Source organism: Palaemon carinicauda, chromosome 10 (genome assembly GCF_036898095.1).
Source record: "Palaemon carinicauda isolate YSFRI2023 chromosome 10, ASM3689809v2, whole genome shotgun sequence".
Lineage (NCBI taxonomy): Eukaryota > Metazoa > Arthropoda > Malacostraca > Decapoda > Palaemonidae > Palaemon > Palaemon carinicauda.
The window spans coordinates 129,603,839-129,627,710 of NC_090734.1; the positions used below are offsets into that span (position 1 = coordinate 129,603,839).

General features: G+C 36.0%; 1 protein-coding gene across 2 annotated transcripts in view; it reads left to right on the forward strand.

The window, feature by feature from the left end:
- Vdup1 (arrestin family protein Vdup1) overlaps positions 1–22,900 on the forward strand; it is an 85,714-nt gene extending 62,814 nt beyond the window's left edge. Inside the window, exons 3-8 of one of the 2 annotated variants that reach the window (XM_068381844.1) lie at positions 10,403–10,519; positions 14,847–14,891; positions 17,347–17,564; positions 18,503–18,685; positions 19,166–19,351; positions 19,906–22,900. In XM_068381844.1, coding sequence (XP_068237945.1) covers positions 10,403–10,519; positions 14,847–14,891; positions 17,347–17,564; positions 18,503–18,685; positions 19,166–19,351; positions 19,906–20,079 — 923 coding nt within the window. In that variant the 3' untranslated portion in view covers positions 20,080–22,900. The remainder of the gene's footprint in view (positions 1–10,402; positions 10,520–14,846; positions 14,892–17,346; positions 17,565–18,502; positions 18,686–19,165; positions 19,352–19,905) is intronic. The other variant, XM_068381845.1, reaches the window with a different exon arrangement.
- Positions 22,901–23,872: the final 972 nt, after the last annotated feature.

Consider the following 23,872-nt stretch of genomic DNA (forward strand, 5'->3'; position numbering starts at 1 on the left):
TTAGCATTAATTCTAATCTCACAATTTCCACTGGTCATATTAGGTTCGGCTAATTTTTCACGGCCGGATGCCTTTCCTGCCGCCAACCCTCCCCATTTTTACCCGGGCTTGGGACCGGCAGCAAGTCGAGGCTGACTTGCCCCCCCCCCCCCCCCCCCTCAGTGGCTGGGATGATAGCAAATAAATCTATGTATATTTTATTCTGGTCAGGTTTGAAGCCTTGACCGTGGGTCGGCCTTGTAAGGATTTAACCTTGAAGGTACTACATGTGTTCGAAGTGTTTCTTTTTACGTTCATTTTGTCCTTTTTATCATTATGATTTTTTACTTGTTTCTTATTCTCTCAAAGGAACCTAGATGTTTTATGAAAGTTATTATTATTATTATTATTATTATTATTATAATTATTATTATTATTATTATTATTATTATTAGCTAATCTACAACCCTAGTTGGAAAAGCAAGATGCTAATTATTATTATTATTATTATTATTATTATTATTATTATTATTATTATTATGATCATTATTTAGTATTTATTATTGTTGTTATTATCATGATTATTATTATTATTATTATTATTATTATTATTATTATTATTACTAGCTAATCTACAACCCTAGTTGGAAAAGCAGGATGCTATAATTTATGCCGGAGGGCTCCAACAGGGAAAATAGCCTAGTGAGGAAAGGAAACAAGAAAAAATAAAACATTTTAAGAACAGTAACAGCATTAAAATAGATATTTCTTATATAAACTATAAAAACTTTAACGAAACAAAAGGAAGAGAAATAAGATAAGATAGTGTGCCCGAGTGTACCCTCAAGCATTAACTCCCTAAAGGAAATGTACTGGAGGAAAGAAATGGTTAGTATGATGAAATGTCATTTCAGAAATGTCTGTTGCCTCTAACAGCGGAAATAAATTGCTAATTGCAAATTGTTTTAAAGATTGCTAACAGCATGGCAGAGATTGTTCATACACACTAGAACACTGTCTGTATGTATGTATGTATGTATGTATGAATGTATGGATGTATGTATGTATGTATGATTAGTATTGTATCATATTTCCTGATTGTTCAAATTGTTATTTTCTCTCTTTTTTTAATTGAATTATTATTATTATTAATAATAATATTATTATTATTATTATTATTATTATTATTATCATTATCATTATTATTATTATTATTATTATTATTATTATTATTATTATTATGATTATTTTTATTTTTATTATTAACATTATTATGATTATTTTTATTATCATTATTAGTATTGCTACTAGCTAAGCTACAACCCTTGTTGGAAAAGCAGGATTCTTTAAGCCCAAGGGCTCTAACAGTGAAAAATAGCCCAGTGAGGAAAGGAAATATTGAAATAAATAAACTGCAAGATAAGTAATGAACAATTAAAATGAAATATTTTCAAGAACATTAACAACGTTAAAATAGATCTTTCATACATTAACCATGAAAAGAGACTTATGTCAGGCTGTTCATAAAAACATTCACTGCACGTTTGAACTGTTGATAAAACTACTAGGAAATTATTTTATTGTTAATATTAATATTAATATGGTTTAAATGGTCAAGGGATTAGTTCACCAAACTTTTAACTGGGCTCCACAAGGCACTAGGAGAGTTGGAAGACCCAGGCCTACATGGCTGAGGACTATGAAGTGCGAAGTAGGAGATGATGAATGGAAAAGTATTGATTTAAAAGCTCAAGATAGAGACGGCTGGTGAAATCTAACCGAGGCCCTTTGCGTCAATAGGCGTAGGAGGAGATGATGATGATGATGATGATGATGATGGGCTCCACAAGGCACTAGGAGAGTTAGAAGACCCAAACCTACATGGCTGAGGACTATGAAGCGTGAAGTGGGAGATGATGAATAGAGAAGTATTGAATTAAAAGCTAAAGATAGAGACGACTGGCGAAATCTAACTGAGGCCCTTTGCGTCAATAGGCGTAGGAGGAGATGGTGATCATGGGCTCCACAAGGCACTTAAAGAGTTGGAAGACCCAAGCCTACATGGCTGAGGACTATGAAGCGTGAGGTGGGAGATGATGAATGTAGAAGTATTGATTTAAAAGCTCAAGATAGAGACGGCTGGCGAAATCTAACCGAGGCCCTTTGCGTCAATAGGCGTAGGAGGAGATGATGATGATGATGATGATGATGGGGGGCTCCACAAAGCACTAGAAGAGTTGGTAGACCCAGGCCTACATGGCTGAGGACTATGAAGCGTGAAGTAGGGGGTAATGAATGGAGAAGTATTGATTTTAAAAGTTCAAGATAGAGACGACTGGCGAAATCTAACCCAGGCCCTTTGCGTCAATAGGCGTAGGAGGAGATGGTGATCATGGGCTCCACAAGGCACTTAAATAGTTGGAAGTCCCAGGCCTACATGGCTGAGGACTATGAAGCGTCAAGTAGATGATGATGAATGGAGAAGTATTGATTTAAAATTTCAAGATAGAGGCGACTGGCGAAATCTAACCGAGGCCCTTTGCGTCAATAGACTTAGGAGGAAATTATGTTGATTTACTTTGCATATTCCTTTGACGGACGAATGGAAGCTAGTTAAGAATTATCAAATCTTACATGTTTTTACAAACCAAACACATGATGCTTGTGAAAGCATCACTATGCTTATGAAAGCATTACTAGATGGATACCGTGCTTGGAATCTATTCTAACTGCGATATGACATGTTTCGAAAGACCACATAAGGCGAGTGAAAGTATTCTGTTTTATTATAAATCGCCTTTGGAAGGTATTCTAGCTTAGAATAGCTCTTAAATGCATATTATTCAACCGTGAGAATTCTTCATCAAAACCCGCAGCTTACGCAAAGGAATTTTTTTTTTTTTTTTTTTTTTTTTTTTTTTTTTTTTTTTTTTTTTTTAGGACTGATTGTCTTTGTAATGCTTAAAATGACAGGTATTTTAACCCTATTACCTTGGGAAAAATCACTCGAGGAGAACATGATAGGAAGTATTGTAGTTTAGAGCAATTGTGGTTTGAAAGAAAAACTTATGATTTTATTTTACAATCATAAAAATCGTTGCCTTGTACTGTGTTAAATCAAGGGAATCAGTTTAATTGAAAGAGAATGTTAACAATTGTATTCAAGACTTTTTATTAGTATTATTATTATTATTATTATTTTTATTATTATTGTTATTATTACTAGCTAAGTTACAACCCTAGTCGTATTTTTATTATTATTATTATTATTATTATTAGCTAAGTTGCAACCCTAGTCGTATTGTTATTATTATTATTATTATTATTATTATTATTATTATCATCATCATCATTATTATTATTATTAGCAACTAAGTTACAACCATAATTGGAAAAGCAGAATGCTATAAGCCCAAGGACTCCAACAGGGAAAATAGCTCAGTGAGGAAAGGAAATAAGGAACCAGAATAATGTTCCTAATTGTACCCTTTACTCCTGTGAAGAAAAACCATTGAAACAGGTCTATCTGCTGAGTGATCAGCAGCCACTGCCTGGCCCTCCTTGGTCCTAGCTTGAGTGGAGAGGTGGCTTGGACGCTGACCATATGTATGATCAGTCTCTAAGGCATTGCCCTGCTTACTAGGGCAATGTCACCGTCCCTTGCCTCTGCCATTCATGAGCGGCCTTTAAACCTTTAAATAAAAGCGAAGTCAGCGAAAGCCTCCCCCCCCCACCCCTGGGGGGTGGGGTGGGGGGGAAGGTATTCTCTGTCATGGACTGGAGAGTTATGGCAAAAAGAAAGAAAGGCGAGAGATATAATGATACTGTTTCGGGTTTGTGGTTACAACGAAGGGTAGAGAGTGAGAGAGAGGGGAGGGGAGGGAAAGGGGTGAGGGAGTTGTGGTCTGTTGAGAAAGTAAGCCACTAATATTCCCTCCTCCCCCCCCCCCCTTCCCGCCCTTTCCGTTCTTTACTTGTGAATATTATCCTTTCGAAATTATCGTGATTTGGACGTTACGAATCCCTTTGAATTTGTAGTCACTTCCGAATTAATTATTAGTATTTGCATGTGGTAATATCAGAGAGAGAGAGAGAGAGAGAGAGAGAGAGAGAGAGAGAGAGAGAGAGAGAGAGAGAGAGAGAGAGAGAGAGAGAGAGTGTATAAGAATGTGTTTCGAATACCAAAAATAGTCATTGTATCAAATTGACAAATATTATACGAGGCTATTCTGGAGCCCAGGAACGAAATTTAGCTTCGTTGAGAGAGAGAGAGAGAGAGAGAGAGAGAGAGAGAGAGAGAGAGAGAGGGTGTTGGTGTAAGAACGTGTTTTGAGTTCCAAAAAAAATTCATTGTATCACATGAACAATTTAATATTCAAGGCCAAACTGGAGCCCTAGGGACGAAATGAAGCTTCGGACACACACACACGGAGAGAGAGAGAGAGAGAGAGAGAGAGAGAGAGAGAGAGAGAGAGAGAGAGAGAGAGAGATAAGAAACTGTTACAGCAACGTGAGTCATTCGACTTCATAAATAGCATACGAGGCAAATTTGGAGCTCAAAATTAATCCCTCTCCTCTCCTGTACCATTCCGCGAAGACATACCTCGGCTCCCTAACCGGAGAAGAAGTCTCCAACTAAACATGTACACAAAACAACTTACAGTAACGTGAGGCATTTGACTTTATAAATAGCATACGAGGCAAATTTGGGGCTCGAAATGAATCCCTCTCCTCTCCTGTACCATTCCGCGAAGACACACCTCAGCTCCCTAACCGTAAAAGAAGTGTCCAACTAAACATGAGTCATTTGACTTCATAAATAGCATACGAGGCAAATTTAGGGCTCAAAATTAATCCCTCTCCTCTCCTGTACCATTCTGCGAAGACATACCTCGGCTCCCTAACCATAGAAGAAGTCTCCAACTAAACATATACAAGAACAATTTACAGTAACGTGAGGCATTTTACTTTATAAATACCATACGAGGCAAATTTGGAGCCCGAAATGAATCCCTCTCTTCTCTTGTACCATTCCGCGAAGACATACCTCGGCTCCCTAACCGGAGAAGAAGTCTCCAACTCAACATGAGTCATACGACTTCATAAATAGCATACGAGGCAAATTTAGAGCTCGAAATTAATACCACCTCTCCTGTACCATTTCGCAAAGACATACCTCGGCTCCCTAACTGATGAAGAAGTCTCCAACTCAGCATGAGTCATACGACTTCATAAATAGCATACGAGGCAAATTTAGAGCTCAAAATGAATCCCTCTCCTCTCCTATAACATTCCGCGAAGACATACCTCGGCTCCCTAACCGGAGAATAAGTCTCCAACTCAACATGGGTCATACGACTTCATAAATAGTATACGAGGCAAATTTAGAGCTCAAAATGAATCCCTCTCCTCTCCTATAACATTCCGCGAAGACATACCTTGGCTCCCTAACGGGAGAATAAGTCTCCAACTCAACAAGTATCATACGACTTCATAAATAGCATACGAGGCAAATTTGGAGCTCAAAATTAATCCCTCTCCTCTCCTATAACATTCCGCGAAGACATACCTCGGCTCCCTAACCGGAGAAGAAGTCTCCAACTAAACATAAACACAAAACAACTTTCGGCTATGTAAAACATGAGGTGGGCCAGCGTCCCTTTCTTAATTATGGTTCAGTGGGACAAATGGTTCACGAGGAACCTCTGGAGACACATGGACCGGACCAGGTGGTCCCCTTTCACTCGCCACGGCTGAGTAATTACTTCGTCAGTATGTTTTTCCTTCGGCGTGATGTGATGCATGTTTTGTGTTTTTTTCTAATTGCAGTTGAACCCATTATTATATCCGCGTGGGAACTTGCGTTATTTACGAGTGCTTTATGAGCAGGCAGGAAATAGAACAGGGATTATTATTATTATTATTATTATTATTATTATTATTATTATTATTATTATTATTATTATTATTATTAACTAAGCTACAACCCAATTGGAAAAGTAAGATGCTATAAGCCCACAAGGGCTCCAACAGGGAAAAATTTTATGAATTTTAAAAAGAAATGAACGAAAATATGTTCATATAATGTGTGTGTGTGTGTGTGTGTGTGTCTTAGAAGCTATATCTGTATATATTATTTACAAATAAAACAACTAAATGACACAAAGTAATGCAAAGAAAATACGCAAGTCATAACCGAACACTATACCACCACAAAAAAAGAAGAGAGATCGAAAAAAAAGTATCCTCAGAAACCAGTTTTCTTCGCAACACGAGATGGTAGAACCCTTTTCCGAAAATTTAAAAAATAGTTTTAGGCTTACCAAGGTTCAGAATTCTATTATTATTATTATTATTATTATTATTATTATTATTATTATTATTATTATTATTGCTAGCCAAGCTACAACCCTAGTTGGAAAAGCAAGATGCTATAAGCCCAAGGGCTCCAATAGGGAAAAATAGCCCAGTGAGGATACATTAGGATGCAATTGCAAAAAGGTGGAGGCCTATTGGTTTCCTAGATTAAATGTTTAATTATTATTATTATTATTATTATTATTATTATTACTACTACTAGGTAGGCTATAACCCTAGTTGGAAAAGCAGGATGCTATAAGCTCAAGGGCTCCAACAGGGAAAAATAGCCCAGTGAGGAAAGGAAATAAGGAAATAAATAAACAATATGAACAGTAATGACCAATTAGAATAAGATATTTTAAGAACAATAACAACATTAAAACAGATCTATCATAAATAAACTATAAAAAAACTGATGTCATCCAGTTCAACATAAAAACATTTCCTGCAAGTTTGAAGTTTTGAAGTTCCATTAGCTATAGTCAATTCTTTTTAGTGAGGCAGATTTCCACCGACTCGCAGGAGGCCCCTTTTAGCTCTGAAAAGTTTCCTGATCGCTGATTGGTTGGACAAGATAATTCTAACCCTTAAAAACATTTACTGCAAGTTTGAACTTTTGAAGTTCCATTAGCTATAGTCAATTCTTTTTAGTGAGGCAGATTTCCACCGACTCGCAGGGGGCCCCTTTTAGCTCTGAAAAGTTTTCTGATCACTGCTTGGTTGAACAAGATAATTCTAACCAATCAGATAACAGGAAACTTTTCCGAGCTAAAAGGGCCCCGCTGCGAGTCGGTGCAAATGCGCCTCATTAAAAAAAATTGAGTATAGTTCAGTGACGTCATTATTTTGATGACAACATCAAAGTCTTTAAAGATATGTTACCGAATGATGATGTAAGATGAATCTATCATCTCTCAGGAAGCTGATGTAACTGACAAGAGGAAAATCTCCCGTGTTCTTGTGGCTACGAATTCTTGAAAGTTGGTCACATTTAGATGTTTATTGGGGTTTAACAATGTTGAGTCTCTCTCTCTCTCTCTCTCTCTCTCTCTCTCTCTCTCTCTCTCTCTCTCTCTCTCTGCTCTTGAGGGGACCTGATGAAATCTCTCACTCTCTCTCTCTCAAGGGGACCCGAAGATTGCGTCCTCTCTCTCTCTCTCTCTCTCTCTCTCTCTCTCTCTCTCTCTCTCTCTCTCTCTCTTCTTAGAACCCTAAGAAATATATCTGTAATTACACTATAGAGTGAAAGTTTTGTGAATTTAGACAAAATAGAATAAATAAAATGAGAAGCTAAAAAGTAGGTGTAGCCATAAGGAAAACTGCACAAACCTTTCCTGCTTACAGTGCTCCGCTGTGAGAATCAACCTTGCAAAGCCAGGTCACTCCCAGACACCACAGCCGCTGAAGTAAAAGTAAGAGCCCTATTTACAAGTCTCATTATTGGTTGCTAAAACCATAAAATACCAAAGAAACAAGACGTAAATAATGATGAGCTGGGAGCGAAGCATCTGATTAATGCCGTCTTTTACTTCGTTTCTTTTTCCTCTTCTTCTTTTTCTTCTTTTTTCTTCTCTTCTTCTTCCTGCTAATTGTTGTTGATGTTGTTGTTCTTCTTCTTCCTGCTAATTTTTCTTCTTCTTCTTCTTCCTGCTAATTTTTCTTCTTCTTCTTCTTTTTCTTCTCTTCTTCTTCTTCCTGCTAATTTTTCTTCTTCTTCTTCCTGCTAATTTTTCTTCTTCTTCTTCTTCTTCCTGCTAATTACCTACGTCAACGAAGTTGGAAGGAGGTTATGTTTTACCCCCTTGCTAGTGTGTTTCTTTGTGAATAGCTTCCTGGCCACAACTTTCATCGTAGAGTAATGAAACTTGCAGGGATTAACCATTATATAAAAAGCTGGAAATAATTAAATTTTGGAAGGTCAAGGTCAAAGGTCAAGGTCACTGCCAAGCAAAATGTCCAATTCACGTAATCAGCCATAAGTTTAGACATCGTTGTCACAGAGACTTCAAACTTGGTTCATATTTGAGTGTATGAAAATCCACGCCAATTAATACATGTTAATGTCAAAGGTTAAGGTCAAGGTGGAGCAAAAGGTTGAGAAATAAGCTGCAACGGCGGAGGTCTGCGCTCTACTGAGTGCCCCTCTAGTTTATTCTTTTTTGGAGGATTTTTCATTATTGCAAAATTGGACCAGTTGGGAGATGGCATGATAAAAGAAACGTAGCGGCTGTGGCGGAGGTCTGCACTTGTATGGGTATTTCTCCACAAACAAATAAATAAGGATCTAGGGGAGATTGAGATGGTATGGTAAAGGGAACGGAGCTGCCTTGGCGGAGGTCTGCACTTGTATGGGTATTTCTCCACAAACAAATGAATAGGGAGCTAGTTAAGGTCTAGATGGTATAAAGGAGGAAACGGAGCTGCCTTAGCGGAGGTCTGCACTTGTTTGGGTATTTCTCAGACAAATAAATAAGGATCTAGTTAAGGTCGAGATGGTAAGATAAAGGGAACAGAGCTGCCTTGGCGGAGGTCTGCGCTTTTTTGGGTATTTCTCCTCAAACAAATAGATGAGCATTTAGGGGAGATTGAGATGGTAGGATAAAGGAAGCCGAGCTGCCTTGGCGGAGGTCTGCACTTTTTTGTGTATTTCTCTTCAAACAAATAAATAGGGATCTAGTTAAGGTCGAGGTGGTATAAGGGAGGAAACGGAACTGCCTTGGCGGAGGTCTGCACTTGGTTTAGTATTTCTCAAACAAATAAATAAGGATCTAGTTAAGGTCGAGATGGGAGGATAAAGGGAGCTAAGTTGCCTTGGCGGAGGTCTGCGCTCTCTTTGTGCTTTTGGTTACTTGTTGACTGATGTATTTATGCTTTTGTTTACTTGTTGACTGATGTATTTATGCTTTTGTTTACTTGTTGACTGATGTATTTATGCTTTTGTTTACTTGTTGACTGATGTATTTATGCTTTTGTTTACTTGTTGACTGATGTATTTGTGCTTTTGTTTACTTGTTGACTGATGTATTTATGCTTTTGTTTACTTGTTGACTGATGTATTTGTGCTTTTGTTTACTTGTTGACTGATGTATTACGCTTTTGTTTACTTGTTGACTGATGTATTTATGCTTTTGTTTACTTGTTGACTGATGTATTTATGCTTTTGTTTACTTGTTGACTGATGTATTTATGCTTTTGTTTACTTGTTGACTGATGTATTTATGCTTTTGTTTACTTGTTGACTGATGTATTTATGCTTTTGTTTACTTGTTGACTGATGTATTTATGCTTTTGTTTACTTGTTGACTGATGTATTTATGCTTTTGTTTACTTGTTGACTGATGTATTTATGCTTTTGTTTACTTGTTGACTGATATATTTATGCTTTTGTTTACTTGTTGACTGATGTATTTATGCTTTTGTTTACTTGTTGACTGATGTATTTATGCTTTTGTTTACCTGTTGACTGATGTATTTATGCTTTTGTTTACTTGTTGACTGATGTATTACGCTTTTGTTTACTTGTTGACTGATGTATTTATGCTTTTGTTTACTTGTTGACTGATGTATTTAGGCTTTTGTTTACTTGTTGACTGATGTATTTATGCTTGTGTTTACTTGTTGACTGATGTATTTAGGCTTTTGTTTACTTGTTGACTGATGTATTTATGCTTGTGTTTACTTGTTGACTGATGTATTTATGCTTTTGTTTACTTGTTGACTGATGTATTTATGCTTGTGTTTACTTGTTGACTGATGTATTTATGCTTTTGTTTACTTGTTGACTGATGTATTTATGCTTTTGTTTACTTGTTGACTGATGTATTTATGCTTTGGTTTACTTGTTGACTGATGTATTTATGCTTTTGTTTACTTGTTGACTGATGTATTTATGCTTTTGTTTACTTGTTGACTGATGTATTTATGCTTTTGTTTACTTGTTGACTGATGTATTTATGCTTTTGTTTACTTGTTGACTGATGTATTACGCTTTTGTTTACTTGTTGACTGATGTATTTATGCTTTTGTTTACTTGTTGACTGATGTATTTGTCTCTCCTCAACAGGTGTGTATTTCCACGTGGTGGGGGAGGGCGTCGTGAGGGTCACTGATCGCCGTCAACAGGTTTTCACCGATAAAGAAAACTACATCGATTTCCGCATGCGACTGCTCGGGGAGCCAGGTGAGTCTGCTTTTCATGAAATGTTCATCAGAGTTTCATAAATTGTTTCGTGAGATATTTCATAAAATGTTTCTTGAGATTTTTCATGAAATGTTTCATGAGATATTTCATAAAATGTTTCATGAAATGTTTCGTGAGATTTTTCATAAAATGTTTCGTGAGATATTTCATGAAATGTTTCTTGAGATGTTTCATGAGATATTTAATATATTGTTTCATGAGATATTTCATAAAATGTTTCATGAGATATTTCATAAAATGTTTCATGAAATATTTCATAAAACGTTTCATGAAATATTTCATAAAATGTTTCGTGAGATATTTCATGAAATGTTTCTTGAGATGTTTCATGAGATATTTCATAAATTGTTTCATGAGATATTTCATAAAATGTTTCATGAAATATTTCATAAAACGTTTCATGAAATATTTCATAAAATGTTTCTTGAGATATTTCATAAATTGTTTCATGAGATATTTCATGAAATGTTTCATGAAATATTTCATAAAATGTTTCATGAGATATTTCATAAAATGTTTCATGAAATGTTTTATGAAATATTTCATAAAATGTTTTATGAAATATTTCATAAAATGTTTCTGTACAGACTTGTCTCTCTGTTACATAGCTACACCATCGTTGTAACACGGCCTTCAGGTTTAAAGATAAGTAAATTTAAACGGATCAACAAAGGATAATGAATAGACAATGATGATGATAATGAAGTAGACGAGAGAGTGACAGGGTACGCAGCAAGGTCGGTGCCTGTCACCTATTCCCTTTCCCTGGTCGGTCCTCCATAAACTATTCTATCTAATACTTCTCTCTTGGATTGGGAAGAGAGCTCTTCTTGGTAGGATGCGAGCCAGTCAGTGTAATGCAAAGATCAATTTTGAAACTGATTTTAAGATAAGGAAAGGAGGAGGTAAGAATGGTTCAGTGTGTGTGATTATTATATATTTTTTCTTCTTTTTTTTTTTTACATATTTTGAGTTTAAATAATTCATTTCCTGCTATGTTTTGTAAAAGAGAAAGGTCTTAAGTTCCAGTTTTATGATTGAAGTGAAGAAGGACATTTAGCACTATACTCATTTTTTTTTAATGAGGTGCATTTGCACCGACTCGTAGGGGTGCCCTTTTAGCTTAGAAAACTTTCCTACTATCTGATTGGGTAGGATTACTTTGTCCAACCAATCAGCTAGTAGGAAACTTTTCCGAGCTAAAAGGGCACCCCCACGAGTCAGTGCAATTGTTGCCCTTTTAGCTCGGAAAAGTTTTCTACTAGTGCCCTTAGAGCTAAAGTTTTCTACTAGCTGATTGGTTAGAATTATTTTGTCCAACCAATCAGCTAGAAGGAAACTTTTCCGAGCTAAAAGGGCACCCCTGTGAGTCTACAAATGCGCCTCGTTAAAAAAAAATGATTATAGTGTCCAATGTCATGTCCTCAATGAGATCTGAAGTACCAGATTTGAGATTGAATTAAGGACATTTAGAACTGTCCAGTGTCCTAGTCCTCAAAGACCGGAAATAATTGGAAAGGGGGAAAGTAAACCCCTATACCAAAAAAAAAAAAAAAAATGTAGCCCAACCTCTAGAAAAAGCGATTCTTCAGACCTAAAAAAATGCAGGGATATTTAGGTCATAACATGGTTGCTTCAAAACAATCAAACTCTGCTAGGTAATTGTCATCAGATATTTCAGGACTTCAGTTTTCAGAGGAAAAATCCCTCTTCAGCTGTTGCTTGTATTTGAGAAAGTACGTTTTTAGAAAGCTGGTCTAATGTAGCCTTATGTTCTTTACAATTACCAATGTCTCAACACTAATTGAGTTTATGATTGATGATAGTTTTCTTGGGCATGAAATGTCTCTTTTGACCAACTGACATTTCAGTGATATTTTTAATGTGCATACTTTGATATAATTCGTATACAATTTGAACTCCCCAGGGACTGAAATTAGGACCAAGAAAACAATTTGTGCTCCTCAAGATTTTGGGTTAGTACTGATAAAATTGAGCTCCTCTGTGATTGCAATCAAGATCAAGAATAGTTTTGAGCTTTTGAAGACCTCTAATTTGGACTGATATTATAGTTTGAGCTCCTCTGAGATTGCAATCAAGATTAAGAATAGTTTTGAGCTTTTGAAGACCTCTAACTGGGACTGATATAGTTTGAGCTCCTCTGAGATTGCAATCAAGATCAAGAATAGTTTTGAGCTTTTGAAGACCTCTAACTGGGACTGATATAGTTTGATCTCTACTGAGATTGCAATCAAGATTAAGAATAGTTTTGAGCTTTTTAAAACCTCTAACTGTGACTGATATTATAATTTGATCTCTTCTGAGATTGCAATCAAGATTAAGAATAATTTTGAGCTCATTATGCCCTTTAACTGGGACTGATATTATAGTTTGAGGTCCTCTGAGATTGCAATCAAGATTAAGAATAGTTTTGAGCTTTTTAAAACCTCTAACTGTGACTGATATTATAATTTGATCTCTTCTGAGATTGCAATCAAGATTAAGAATAGTATTGAGCTTTTTAAGACCTCTAACTGTGACTGATATTATAGTTTGATCTCTTCTGAGATTGCAATCAAGATTAAGAATAGTTTTAGCCTTTTTAAGACCTCTAACTGGGACTGATATAGTTTGATCTCTTCTGAGATTGCAATCAAGATCAAGAATAGTTTTGATCTTTTTAAGACCTCTAACTGTGACTGATATTATAGTTTGAGCTCTTCTGAGATTGCAAACAGGATGAAGAATGAGCTTTTGAAGACCGCTAATTGGGACTGATATTATAGTTTGAGCTCCTCTGAGATTGCAATCAAAATTAAGAGTAGTTTTGAGGTCATTAAGCCATTTAACTGGGACTGATTATATAGTTTGAGCTCCTCTGTGATTGCAATCAAAATTAAGAGTAGTTTTGAGGTCATTAAGCCATTTAACAGTGACTGATATTATAGTTTGAGGTCCCCGGGGTACTGAAACTAAGACTGAGAATGGATTTTCAGTTCTTATAAAAGAATGAATAGAATTTACAATAGACTTTGACTCTTCAGGAACTAACATAATGAGTGAGAATATAGTTTAAACACTGAAATGCGGGAGAATGTCTTCGGTTTATTTTGAAATCATTATATCTCCAATCATGATTTTTAGTTAATTTCATTTTAAATCAAGAACAAATATAGATTTACAACAGCTGTTTAGGTTAGCAACTGTGCGTTTTCTCTATATCTTTCTTAATAGCATCGTGGGAGAATTAGGTCTATTAAAGGAACCTCAAAACTACCAGAAATAAGATTTATTTTTCGAGAATCGAAAGACATGTTTTAAGTTTTGAGATAACACCATACCTATATTAGAAATTAATAATAAAGATAACTGAAAATTTGGGTTTCTTTATAGCCTAATTACTGAATATGTATTATTTAATTTTCTATTTATTCCAATTATATGTATAAAATAAACTCTATTTCCATTGCTAACCAATACTGTTTCTCCCAATTGCTGTTGCTGACTGGAGACTTGAATATTAGGGAATTTTTTTCAGGTCAATTAGTGAACTGAAAGCTAGTCAGTCAGTCTTCGTGAAAAGTAGCTTTGTGAAGACATTGTTTATTCCCCCCACCTTTCTTCGTCAAAAGTAGCTTTGTGAAGACATTGTTTATTCCCCCCCCCCCACTTTTGCTGGCAATAGTTATTTCATTTTCATTCCCTACCCAGTCAGCATCTAAAACCCTTTTCTCCTTTAAATCAAATCGTTTCCTACGTATTTAAGCATATTATTTCACCCTTTCTATCTTATTTTATCTTATGTTTACCCTTTATATCGTATCGCTTCCTACGCATTCAAGCACATCTTTTCATCCTTCCTCCCTCCATTTACATGTTTACCCTAGTCTCCTTTATATCGTATCGCTTCCTACGTATTCAAAGCACATCTTTTCACTCTTTCTCCCTTATTTTATCTCATGTTTACCCTTTCTTTATGTCGTATCGCTTCCTACGTATCCAAGCACATCTTTTCACCCTTTCTACCTCCATTTACATGTTTGCCCTTTATATCGTATCGCTTCCTACGTATCCAAGCACATCTTTTCACCCTTTCTCCCTTATTTTATCTCATGTTTACCCCTTCTTTAAATCGTATCGCTTCCTACGTATCCAAGCACATCTTTTCACCCTTCCTCCCTCCATTGATCCTGTTTTGATTTCCTCGGCTCTGGACTAGAAAGGCACACTAGCTTGCCCTTTGCCCCTCCCATTTAGCTTTGCTCTGATGAAAACAAATCGTAGAAGTAATAGTTCCTCTTTGCAGACGAACGCTTCCCCTTGGAACCCCAAGATGACTCCGATTCCCGCGGTAAGTCGACGATTCCCAATTGTTCCTGTGATTCCAGTTCTTGAAATGCCCCCTCCGTGTTCCTAATCTCAGCAGTAGTGTCATTAATTCCTGATAATATTCCAGTGCTTTCAGAAATACTGGACGCCATTTACAGTAACTTTTACAACAACAGGCACGACATATTTACATTGGTAGATGAGAAGCATGACAGAAATAAATATACATTGTCTGTTACGACATATTTACATTGGCGACTGAGAAACATGACAGAAATTAATATACTTTGTCTGTTACGACATATTTACATTGGCAACTGAGAAACATTGCAGAAATAAATATACATTTTGGCAACTGAGAAACATTACAGAAATAAATATACATTTTGGGAACTGAGAAACATGACAGAAATAAATATACATTTTGGCAACTGAGAAACATTACAGAAATAAATATACATTTTGGCAACTGAGAAACATTACAGAAATAAATATACATTTTGGCAACTGAGAAACATTACAGAAATAAATATACATTTTGGCAACTGAGAAACATTACAGAAATAAATATACATTTTGGCAACTGAGAAAAACTACAGAAATGAATATACATTTTCACGTCTAGATGTTCCGTTATTAACGCATGGCAAGATCAATCATTAACGCTTGTTATATTTTGCAGCATTGCTTAACAACAATCATGTTTGCAAAATGAGAATCATTAACATTTGCGTCTTAGTGTTTTTGCAAATCTTGAGACCAAGGGTCACTACATCGCGCAAGAATAAACGCATTAGAAATGATATTTAGAATAACCTTTGCATGAGTGTACTTACGAACAATGAAGTTTTTTGCCCAATTTATCAATGTAACGCTGGATATAGAAATAAAATTTACATTATGAATTAAGCGTTTATTAACTCCCATTAAGCATTTTTAATAGAAATGTCTTTATGTTCATTATGTTGCATGGAAGGTACAGGTGAAATTTTTCCTCCAATCATTTTGCAGAAATATAATTGACAGCTGGAAGAGAAACCAGAGCTGCTGTTGGTCTATTTTTTATTTTACTTTCTACGTTTGCCTTTAATTTCCCCTTTTTACTTACTTCCTCTCTTTCTTTTCCCAGCATGAAGACAAAACACTGAAGGAGATAGTAAAACTTGGAGGGGTATAGATATGTTTGGGTTCTCCAATACTTTTTATTTAACCTCTACAGGCCTAATCTCTGTGGAACTTATCAGCTGATAAGAAAGAACCAATACTACATCACAATTTAGATGTTTTGGTTCTCCAATACTTTTTATTCAACCTCTACGAGCCTAATCTCTGTGGAACTTACCAGCTGATAAGAAAGAACCAATACTTTACGATTCTCCAATACTTTTCATTCAACCTCTACGAGCCTTATCTATGTGGAACTTACCAGCTGATAAGAAAGAATCCATACTTTATGGTTCTCCAATACTTTTTATTCAACCTCTACGGGCCTTATCTCTGTTGAACTTACTAGCTGATAAGAAAGAATCCATACTTTATGGTTCTCCAATACTTTTTATTCAACCTCTACGGGCCTTATCTCTGTGGAACTTACCAGCTGATAAGAAAGAGCCAATACTTTATGGTTCTCCAATACTTTTTATTCAACCTCTACGGGCCTAATCTCTGAGGAACATATCAGCTGATAAGGAAGAACTAATCCTTCCTCATCACACTGTTGTTCCCTAATATGTACTCAGAATTCCACTTACTGAAGCTACAGCTTTGATAGTCCTTGTGATCACTCGTCAATAGAAAGTTAGAAAAATCTTTTCCTTTGGCAAAACTGGTGAAAGGCCTTAACTGCTGTTGTGGTATTTCTTCGTCTTGTGGTTCTTCGTGGGAATTAGGGCAACCTGTTCTTTGAAGTGTACTTTTCTTCAAGGCCTTTTTTAGTAGATTTTTAATCCTCTTTCAATTACATGTCATTATAAGAGTTGAACATCGGTACTTTACTCTTCCTACCAACCGATTTTCACAACTCAAGTCAAATTCTGTAGGGGACTGCATTGGGTTTTTGCATCAAATGTTAACTAAATTATGTCCTTTTGTCGGTGAAACTATATTTGGTTTATTGTTTTTGAATGTTTAAACTTCAATGCCTGTGAAGTATTTTGGGCATCTTAATCTGAGGATACATTTCGTTCTTTAATCTTTCATTTATGTTACATAGATTTACCTTATTTTTCAGTAAACATGTTGCTGTGTTTATTGAAAAATTAAATAATGAAGAACGTATTATCTTTTATATGGGGGCAATGTGGGTATAATAAAGATTATGAACAATGACTATCTTCAAAACAATATCTTATCCCTATTTCAAAACATTTCTACTCTAATTTTAATCTACACAAAACGTGAAAGATAGAAATTCATTAGCAAGACATTATCTCACCTTGCCATGAACCAAACTCCTTATCCGAACTTTCTACCTGCAGGTCAAGGACCCATTTTGCTGTCCCCCGGAATCCACAGTTTTCCCTTCAAGCTGGGACTGCCCTTGGGACTCCCGTCGACGTTCTTGGGAAAACACGGATGGGTCCAATACTTCTGCAAGGCAGCCCTCAGGGAGCCAAATGGCCTCACACACAAGAACCAGCAGGTCTTCATCGTCATGAGTCCCATCGATTTGAACCTGGAGCCTTCCATACTTGCGGTGAGTAGCTATAGTAGAAGTTCAGTGCTGGTTTGAGCCTCAGTTAAAACTATTTTAGTCTGTCATTTCAGTAATGTTTCTTTTTATAAATCTATCATTTCAGTAAAGTTTCTTTTTGGAATTCTATCATTTCAGTAAAGACTATTTTAGTCGCATTTCAGTAATGTTTCTTTTTATAAATCTGTCCTTTCAGTAAAATTTCTTTTTGCAAAACTGTCATTTCAGTAAAGTTTCTTTTTGCAAACCTGTCATTTCAGTAACGTTTCGTTTTGCAAATCTCTCACGACTCTTCTCGGAAATTTGTCATTTCAATAACGTCTCTTTTTTGTATTTTGTCATTTCCCTTAATGCTGATAATCAATGTGAATAGCTATTGCTTGTCCTACATGTTAATGCTAGGTGCCAAGAGGCCATGTTCTCCCTTTATGTCAACAACTAGTGCCAAATAATAATGTTTGGCCTTCTTGTTAATATAAGGTTTCACATAACCAAGTTTGACTTCCATGATAATGGCAGGTGTCAGATAGCCATGCTTGGCCTTCATGTTAATAGCAACTGTTAGATGGTCAGGCTTACCACCCTGTCAGTGTCAAGTGGCCATGCTTGGCTTTCATGTTGATAGCAACTGTTAGATGGTCAGGCTTACCACCCTGTTAGGGTCAAGTGGTCATGTTTTGCCTTCTTGTTAATAGCAACTGTTAAATGGTCAGGCTTACCACCCTGTTAGTGTCAAGTGGCCATGCTTGGCCTTCATGTTAATAGCAACTGTTAGATGGTCAGGCTTACCACCCTGTTAGTGCCAAGTGGCCATGCTTGGCCTTCATGTTGATAGCAACTGTTAGATGGTCAGGCTTACCGCCCTGTTAATAACAGTTATCAAATATGCCATACTCACCTTAAGGCCTATCAATTAATCTAACCGTTTCCTTTCGTTACAGCAACCATTTCATTGCGAAATCGAACACAAATTTGGAATGACTTGCTGCTCGCAAGGACCAGTCTCCTGCCGGGTTCGTCTTGACAGAGGGGGCTATGTCCCAGGAGAGACTATCAGTATTTGGGCAAGAGTTCACAACCAAAGCAAAGTCACCATCAAACGTACTAGAGCTTGTTTGACTGAGGTAAGTACACGATAGGACGTTTTTTTAAATTGAGATTATGTTTGCTATGTATATCAAGGTCTTGAGAGCTTATACTCTCTAGAGATTCTAGACCTTGATGTTTATGATATTCCCAGAGGCTCTTTAATCACACTATTTTTATTTTGTATTATATTCCCTAGTGATTGTTATGCAGACTATTTGTATACTCCCATATGTTCAATAAGTATATAATTGTTGGGGCAGCATACAGATCCTGAGACATACTTTATTAGCTCAGGTACCAAAAAATCAAAGCTTTTAGAAAAAAAATAAAATACCTAGAACCCACCATTTCAGAAAAGAATTATTCTCTAAATATTATCAGTGTTATCTGTCACTGGTATCATTTTGAATTTTTAAACAGTATATTCATACAAATAGCTTATTTCATAAATGATATCTGCACTTGATACCTCACCTGAGGAGAAAGAAAGATTAAAGCCAATGCCCTTTCCACAGACAATCCAATACATCACCAAAAACAAAGTCGTCCAAGCAGAGATACGAGAATTATCTTCAGTTTGTCGAGGGAAGATCAAACCAACTGAGACGGACGATTGGAAGTATGAACAGTTGTACGTCCCTCCCTTGCCGCCCACTAACCTAAGGGGATGTCATCTCATCAGAATACAATACGACGTCTTTGTGAGTGGATAAAATTGCAGTAGTCTCTGTGTAACTTTTAAAGGCATCTCAAATAGGTTTCCCAAATTAGCTCTGATATATAAAATAAAATGTTGTAGCTTACAGCCATTCATCAGTTATTTCATTATTATAGAATGCTTTCTAGTGATTAGTTAGTGGCTTGTTAATGCATCTCAAAAAGATTTTCCAAATTAGCTCTGATATGTAAAATAAAGTACTGTATTATAGTTTACATTCATTCATCATTTATATCATTATTATTGAATGCTTTCAAGTAAGTTGTTAGTGGCTTGTAATTTTCAACAAATTATCAGAGTAACATGATTTGATAAATCATTATCTTCTTGTAAAGTAATGAAGGTAACAATACTGTTTATACTCTTTTACCAAATTCATTAGCATCTTGCAAGGCAATGGGGGTAACAATACTCTTTATGCTCCTTTTTCCAGAATCTTTGTAGTGGAAAGTCTCAGAAATCACTCAAAAGTTACTTGATTATGAATATATTAATGCCTATAAGACCCAGATGATACTGATCACAATTCTCTTGCAGTTCATCATCGAGCCCAACAACCTAGAGAAAGAAGCCAAGCTGCAACTGCCAATCATGATGGCCACGTACCCATATCGAAATGGCGACGGCACCCTCAAGAAGAAGAAAGGGGCCCAGTACCCCACAAACCTCCCAATCTTTAGACCCTGGTTAGAACAAAAGGCCTTTGAATGAAGCCTAAAAGTTAAGCCCTCCAGGAATGGATATTATCTAACCTTGACTAAATCAGACTCATGTGTTTTTATCCCACATCAAGACCTACATCAGCCTCTGTTATCATAATCTCCCCAATACATGAAGCATTATCTGTTAGCAGTCGGGTAGCTATTGCATTTTATCACTGCCTGCTCGTGGTGAAATTCGAAATGTCAGGAAAAGGAGTAACCAGTGTACAAGTTATTTTGGGGTATGGAAATTACTGTTGCAATAATTCACCAAGTATCCTTTAAGGAAACCCTATTATTTTGGGGTTGGGTTGTGGGAAGCATGGATCTCATATGTATGATTTTACAAAGTACAGTACTGTAAATACATTAGTTTTTCTTAGGAATGCTGATCTAAAATTATTTAAAAGTAGAATATTTCTGTTAGGCAAGTTACTTTTTTCTGATATAATTATTTCTTGCTACCGATAATGCGGACTTGTACAGTAGAGAAAATTCTGATATTACTATTTTAAAAATACTCTTAAGGCCTATGAAGGCCTGATATGGTTGAATAAGACCTGTTTGAATGTAACATATACTACACACTCTGTCGGTCATTTCAACGAAAATAACGGTCTTCACATTAGAAAATTCAAATCGTCCGCAGTTAGCGGAAATTCTGGTCATTAAATGTATTGTTTGTTTGCTTGCATGAACAGCCAAATGCTTTGGAATCTAAGGGTAAAATTGTGTAAAGTTTAGTGGAATATCAAACTTCGTCTTGAAAAGTATCTGGTGCTCTTGTTAATACGTCTGACCAAGACGCGTAAATATTTGTGTCCACGACGCATAAATATTTGTATCCACTATCTAGGTTGATGCTTGGCCTGCGAACGGTTGCACATTTTAAATCTTTCACCCCCACGTTCGCTAGTAAGGGAACATGGGTGCAAGCAAGCACACACGCCCACACGCTTGGCACTCGCTTCCATTCCATCAGGTCTTGTGAAAGCAATGCCATCATCGGTGACCCTCTGACTCAGCTTCATCCACCTCTAGCCATGTCTTCTTCTTGTGTTGAGTAGGATGAATCTTGCAGTGAAAGTTGGGTCCTGCTAATGCACTTTTTAAAGAGCAGTTACAGTAAAAAGGATGAATTATTTCAGTGCAAGACTGAGAGGATAATCTGTGCCTTCATGAAGTGTATACAACACACAAGTGGTGATATTTTCAAATACCTGGCTCAACTCAGCACTTCACTCAGAGTCATTTAGTTTATATTCTATAGAATGTTACGTTTGTGTTACTGATTTTCTTGTGAAGACATAACTAATAGTAATAAGGATGAATGTATATATTTGTGTATATTTTTCTCAGTGTAACCTAAGGTATTCTATGTCATAATCATGTTGTCTCTATTTTGCAACTGCATAAACTTTGAAGATTGTATTTTTATATCGTTTGTGAGGATGAAGTGAACTGCATGTTTTCTTTAATGGCTTCCTTAACCTTATCTCACATTAGAAAACTTTGTATTCATGACTAAAGGCAAATATCTAGGAAGATCTTCAATATATTCATTAATCTTTTGAAATCATGTTGGACCATTACCAAGCATGTCACAGATCAGTCTACATTCGAATGATTAATTCAAAAATTATTTTTTTCTTTAGATATTTTAATAGTATTGTACATATATGCTGAATTTTGTTAAAAAAATGGTGTTCCTCTTCAATGTTCAAAGTTATCAAATAACTTTGTGTTCAGGATTGCTAGAATGATAAAAGAAAACTTATTTGTTGTTTAGGAAGTGGTTGGATGCAGAAAAGGGTGGTGAGTTCTTGCTATACATACAGTTAAAAAATTATATAATAGCTGAAATGACATCATAACTTTCTGACATGTTGAGATGTTTATTTGTGATTCACAATGAATAATATTTACTCATTCAATTTTTTCATCAAATATATTCATAACCATCTGGAAACACTTTCTAAGTGATAACTCCTAGAACAGCTCACAAATTTTGTAAATATTCTGTGGACTAAATAATATAATATGTACACATCATTTAGACACGACTAGTGCATTTAAGAGGTGGTGTTGGGGTGCAGAACTTTCCTAAAAAGTAAATTCAATTTTAAAAACATAATTTTAGTTCCATGTGTGGTGCTGTTTTGGTATGCGAGCTCAAAGTCGTGCTTTTGCTTTGGTGTACGATTTCACCGGATAGTAGCGATCTCACTTCACTTCTCAGCGAAGCAAGAACCATTAGATTTTCTAGAAAAATATATACTTGGAATAATTATCTAAGAAATAATAATCAATCATTGATGTTAACGTACGCAGCTCAACATTACCACTTGCCAGTACATACGGAGCTTGAGGATTTTATTTTATCGCCAGCGAAGCGAGCGCACGGCAAAGCAAGAACCATTAGATTTTCTATTATACTTGGCTTTTTTTTTACCTATAAAAAACATTAAGATCGCATACCAAAGCAAAAGAATAATTTCTGAGATCACGCCATAAATGAGATAGCATACCAAAACAGCACCCCATATATTTAAAGATGGATTTTAGACAGAAGATTCTTGTGATGCTGTACCATTCCTCTCTTCTAAAAGACAGGTTAAATCATCCAACAGCATCTGTAAGTGCCATAATGTCTTTTAAGGCCCATCTGCTTCCCTTCTTTTTCTTTTATGCTTAATTCCAGTGGTTTTATATCACTTTCCACCAATGAGAAAAGTTTCTGAATCATATATGCTGGAGTAAATTAATTCAAGGATTCTTCTTACCACATTTAATAACTTCCTACTCCTTTAAGTACTCAAAAAGTAATTTTGGGAATTCCCTTATTCCTTTAAAGAATCCTTCTCTTTTCAGGACTCTTCATCTATATACTCTAATCCTTTTAAGGATTCTCCTACTCCTTTAGGGACTTTCCTATTCTTTTAAGGAATCCCCTACTTTTTAAGGACTCTTCTACTCTTTTAAGGACTCCCCCTACTCCTTAATGGACTATGTATACTCTTAAGGACTCTCCTAATCCTTTAGGAACTCTCCTATTCCTTTAGGAACTCTCCTACTCTTTTAAGGACTCTTTTACTCTTCAAAAGACTCCCCTGCTTCTTCAAGAATTCCTCTACTTCCATGAGAACTCTATTCCTTTAAGGACTCCCCTGCTCCTTCAAGAACTCGTTTACTTCTGTAAGAACTCTTACTTCTATAGGAACTCTATTCCTTTAAGGACTCCCCTGCTCCTTCAAGAACTCATTTACTTCTATCAGATCTCTCTATTCCTTTAAGATCTCCTTTCCTTTAAGGACTCCCCTGTTTCTTCAACAATTCCTCTACTTCTTTAAAGACTTTCTATTCCTTTAAGGACTTCCCTGCTCCTTCAAGAACTCAATTACCTTTATAGGAACTCTTTATTCCTTTAAAACCTCTCTATTCCTTTAGGAAATGATCTGTTCCTTCAAGAACTCAATTACTTCTATAGGAACTTTTTATTCCTTTAAAATCTCTCTATTCCTTTAGGAAATCATCTGCTCCTTCGAGAACTCATTTACTTCTATAGGAACTTTATTCCTTTAAAACATCTCTATTCCTTTAGGAAATCATCTGGTCCTTCAAGAACTCAAATACTTCCGTAAGAACTCTTTATTCCTTTAAGATCTCTCTCTTCCTTTAAGGAAACATCTGCTCCTTCAAGAACTCAATTACTTCCATAAGAACTCTCTATTCCTTTAAGGACTCCCCTGCTCCTTCAAGAACTCATTTACTTCTATAGGAACTCTCTATTCCTTTAAGGACTC